The 5,309-nt window shown below is 35.0% G+C and overlaps 1 protein-coding gene across 1 annotated transcript; it reads left to right on the top strand.

Annotated features, from left to right (window-relative positions):
• Window positions 1–631: 631 nt before the first annotated feature.
• Window positions 632–3,322, top strand: LOC143588094 (putative HVA22-like protein g). The gene is made up of 6 exons (XM_077069199.1): window positions 632–898; window positions 983–1,081; window positions 1,178–1,234; window positions 1,327–1,390; window positions 1,488–1,703; window positions 2,021–3,322. The coding sequence occupies exons 1-6, from the start codon at window positions 867–869 to the stop codon at window positions 2,252–2,254; spliced, it is 702 nt and encodes a 233-aa protein (XP_076925314.1). The 5' UTR covers window positions 632–866; the 3' UTR covers window positions 2,255–3,322.
• Window positions 3,323–5,309: the final 1,987 nt, after the last annotated feature.

Raw genomic sequence — 5,309 nt, forward strand, 5'->3', positions numbered from 1 at the left:
CGCACCCAAAGAAAAGGGCCAACGACGCCCCATAGCGAGTAGTCTAACAACCCACGACATACATATGCGTCATCATTAACAACCCACTACATACATATATAAGTATATAACATAAACACGCTCTCTTCCAAGATAAAATTTGATGCTTGTTTGTTGAATTTGATGACGTCTTTATAAAATTAATCTTGCAACGAGAAAAGACTAAAAGAGTGATATTAATATAACAGAAAGTCATCATATTAAAACACTTACACGAAATGCGTGGTTCCTGTAACTTTCACAAGACGTATTAAATAATATTTTCCACTTTGATTAAAGATTATTAAAAGCTCCAAGTTAATAACTTAAAAAAGAAGGAAAAAGTCGTTGGTGGCAAGTAAACCCTGTTTTAAGGAAAAAGTCGTTGGTGGCAAGTAAACCCTGTTTCCAAACACCTGCCTTCTAAGTTCTATCCCTTGTACGTTTTACCCAGTCCAAATATTCCAGCCAATGTTTTCAAATATCTGAATTCAGTATATATATATATATATATATATATAAACATTCATAGACACGATCATAATTCATTCATCTCTCAAAATTCAAGTTTCAGAGTTCAATTTCGCGATTTCTACTAAGGTAAACTTTATCCTGGTTTATATGTACATCAATTGGGATTAACAAATTGAATTGCTTAATATGATTTCACTTAGATTTAATCTGATCAAATCCTATATTAATTTGAAATTCTTATAAACTGTTGATCATAAATATTTGATGATTATGATGAAAGTCAACGGCTAATCATGGTATTAATTTCCCTTTATCCATTTTGCAGATACATAATTTTGGCGGCAAATATTTGTTTGATCAAATATAATTAGAAGATGTTGGGAGACTTGATCACAAGTAGTCTTATGTAAGTTTTCTTTAATTGGTTAATTGGTTACAAATGGTTGGATCTATATAGTTTCCGATATCTGATGTTTGGTTACGGGTGCAGGTTAGTTCTTGGATACGCGATTCCAGCTTTAGAGTGTTTTAAAACCATAGAGACACAAGGAGTAAGAAATGAAGAATTAAGATTTTGGTGTCAATATTGGTATCCACCCTGTTCCCTCACCTTCAATAAATTTAATAATAATGTTTTTTTTTTCAGAAGAAACATCGATTTTGATCGCGGGTTCTTATTTTTCAGGGTGCTTGTTGCAATCCTGACGGTTTTTGAAAGAGTCGGTGATATGTTCATTTCATGGTACGCGTCAAAACTGGTTCATTTAGTTTCAAATTATTTATAAAATTCCTGATTGGAATTCATGACCTTAAAAAGGTGGAATATTTTTACAGGATACCAATGTATGGAGAGTTAAAGCTGGCCTTGATTATCTACTTATGGTATCCTAGCACTAGGGTAAAGGATTTGAAACATGATCAATATTATATATGTTATGTCTTTGCATATGTTGTTTGGTTGCTAAATTAAAATGGGAAGTTATGAATGTTTGCAGGGTACAGGGTTTGTGTATGAAACAATGCTGAGGCCGTTTATGGTAAGACATGAAACGGATATCGAAACGAGGTTAAAGCAGTTTAGAGACCGAGCATGGGATGTGGCGATTTATTATTGGCAGAATTCGACTGAATTAGGCCAAACAAAGATTTTTGAAATCTTTCAATATCTACTTTCTTCTAAACCATCAACCACAAAACCAACACCATCACAGGTATCAATTATCAAATGTTAATAATTACCAAAAATATTGATTATATATGTGATTATACTCAAAAGAGTCTGTTACATAAACACTATTTTCAATAGTGTACACCATTCTATCTGTCACATTATACAGTCAAAATAGTCACACGGGCCGTATGATTTGCCCATCATAATGATCGATCATACGACCCAAATGGCACCATTTTCTTCATGTCATACTCGCAATATGACATGTTAGTGGTGTCTGAATAACGTATCAGTGGTGTTTGTTTAGCCTTTCCCCTATTCAAAACTAAACAATGTGATTAAATGATTCTTGTGCAGGGTTTAAAAAATAAAGAACGCCCCGGAGACGGGCGGCCCCCACCACCTCCAGTGAGTCCAACTCCGGCCCTGTTCGGTTTAGAACCGAACGAGGGAAGATGGGCACCAACCGCACCACCAGCACTCACCGACCACCATCACCATCATGGACATGCCGCAGAAAACAGATACGGCGTTAATCCGGCTCAACACGAACCAACTTGGCTAAGATTTAGACGGTCCATGGGACTTTAATTCATCAAAACCATTATTAGTACAGATTGTAATTTGTAAAGAATTAGAAAAACCAAAACCAAAACTAAAAAAGAGTGTGTGAATTGTAATCCAATGTTCGAATTCCTTTATTGATTCAATTGCTTTTGTGTCTACAAATTGAGCCAAATCCATGAGTATTACAATATTATCATTACCTCTTTGTTTGTTATAATCTGGAGCTTGTAGTTTCATTTTGACTGGACAGTAGAAAACAATTGCATATTTGGGTTACGAACCGGATGACCGCATCGGATAACCGGTTCCAAAGGCGATGAAACACGGTAGACCCACCGGCACCAGGAGACGTGGACATCGGCCTGAGGTACGCCCATGCAGCTTGTTTCACAAGCCGGTTTCTTATCGAAATCTCATAACCCGAATTAGCAGCAAAAGAGGGGAGTTTCGGGGACTGGATGGCGGTCGAGGGGAGGATGTCCCGAAGAGAAGTGTAAGAAGCTGGTTTCAGAGAAACCAGCTCGTAAGACGATGATGAAGATGACGACGACGATGTATTGGTATTGGTGGTGTTACTAGTGTATGAGGATGGGGAAAAAGTGTGGAGATATTTGGTGTGCAGGATTAAAGTGGAGGGAATTTCGATGGATTTTCGCCGTCGAATGATGGGGATTGACGGCGTGACAGTGTCGTCAGTGGTGATGGCGGCGACGACAGTAGCGGCGGCCATAGGAGAATTGAATAGGTGTGTGAGGAGAATGTATATTGTGGAATTTAGTGTTACTAAGACAGCAGTGGCAAAATTGGTTTTGATGTGTAGTCCAATATACTTGCACAATTGGCCAGTATCACGTTACGTGATTTAATATTTTAATGCATCCTCTTTTTAAAAGGTTATTGTTTAATATAAAACTAAGATTAATGGGTTAATTTTTTTTTTAATTTGTTAAAAACCCGTGATTTATGTGAATATTAAAATTGGTTAATGAGTTTATGGATTAAATTAAGTAGGAAAGGGAAGTGACATTAAACAATGGTGTGGTGGAAATTGGAATCTAATTGGGTGGTGGGAGACTATTTTCAGTTTAAATATATAAAATATAAATGTATATTTTTTAGGTAGTGGGGTATCAAACGTTTCAATTCGAATATTTGATAATATTATATCTCCACGATTTTAGGATTATTATATTTTCTATAACGTTGTGACTGTTAGTGTAATAAAATTTTTGGTGGATGGATGTCAAATTTCCAATTACTCAAAAAGTCAAACGACAACCGGCTATTGAGATAATGCAAGTAATGTCATAAAGATAAAAGTTAAAGAGAAGTTAGTTTTTGTACTTTTAAAATTGCAGCCTTAAAGGCCTTTAAAAGTTAAAATCATATGATTAAATCATTTTGATTTATTGGAAAGTATAAGTTAAAGTGATCATTTAAGAGTGAACATTCTTGAAGTCCATTAAAAAGTTATTAAACAATTCACACTACTCAAATGACACAAAGAGTGACATTTATGTTTTTGTAGTAAAAATGCTTGAAGAAATATCGGAGTGATAGGAGCCGTGTGTATGTTTTGAGTAAACATTGTTAGTTGTTTCAGCAAAGTTTTGACAACGATGATCTATGTCTCAATATTCGCTTCACGTTTGGGTTTGAGCCTAAATGAGATTCGGCCTATTGAACATAATACAGGTCGAGAGTATCCAAGTGAATATCACACGGAACCTCTACACACTCTATATACACATGCTAACTAACATAAGTCAGGTATTATAGCATGTACATGTGGTTATGAACACATATACTTGATCAGAGGGTGGCCCGTGAGGCTGGGGCCTCATGAACCCCTCAAGTGTGTTTTATCACGTGTCAAACTATGGGCAAGACTTAAAAAATGTTAAATCCGTTTTAGAAATCTTATGGTAAGCTTAAACAAAGGCCAACGAATATGAAGGTGTTGAGTACACGACTACATGTTCATGGCAAAATTCACTTGGGCACTTTTGAAATGATTAATTAGATTCATGGTAAAATTCACTTAACCAATTTTGAAATGACTAACTTATAGCCACGCCCGGCTCCGAGAAAGCAAAAAAAGAATTTGGGCCAAAGGTTGAAAATTTTTTAGGCCTTAAGTAAAAGAGTTTTTTATTGGGTTTAAACAATTTAATTTTTATATGGGTTTACTTGGTTATAATTGAATTGTGTAAAAACTTTTGTATAAAAATAGAATTAAACATGCCTCAAATGAGAGTATAACTCATAACCTTTGGGTTAGAACTTAGGAATAATACCCCTTTGTCACTAGACCAAGTTATTGGTTATGTAATTGAGTATAACACTAAATATACATATTGTTTTAATAAACATACATATGTCTTTTTTTTAAAAAAAAATCAGGCCTAGAGGGATGTCGGCCTATGGCCGTCGACCACCCAGCCACGGCCGGCCCTGCTTATAGCGTTCCTAAGGTTTTACATTTCTGTACACTAACTTTATAAATGCATCTGCACCCACCAATCTTATAAAACAAATTACAATTACATTATGAAAGCTCACACAGAAACATAGTATATAACTACCATTAGACACTTATAATAAAATAATCGCCTTAATGACGGTTAGCATCATATAAGCAAAACTTATACAGACTATTTGGATATCAGTGGGGGTGTTCGACAGATTTTAGGTCAAACCTTAAGCGAAGTCGAACCATCATAAACTAGAACCAAACAAAACCGTTACTAATGATTTTGTTCCGTTTGGTTTAATGGTTTAGGGTTATTGGACCTTTAGAAAAATACAAAATTTGTACCAGAGAAAACTAACAAACTTTGTACTAAAAAAGTCATGGACAAAATAAGTTGTCTTGGAACGCATAATATAAACGATCCAAAAGAACCCAACATCTACAGATTCTCTAAAGCTAAAGCATTAAAAATTTTCAAGATTCTCAAAAGTGAAATAAAATTGTAACAAATGTTTTTGATAAAACCTTTTAAACTTATAAAGGGTTGAATACCAAGACACTTCAATTCCTCAAAAAAAATCGTACCCAAACTCGCTGAAACTGATT

This window comes from Bidens hawaiensis, unplaced genomic scaffold (genome assembly GCF_021521415.1).
Source record: "Bidens hawaiensis isolate Kalapana, Puna unplaced genomic scaffold, B.hawaiensis_p1.1 tig00035980_1, whole genome shotgun sequence".
Classification (NCBI taxonomy): domain Eukaryota; kingdom Viridiplantae; phylum Streptophyta; class Magnoliopsida; order Asterales; family Asteraceae; genus Bidens; species Bidens hawaiensis.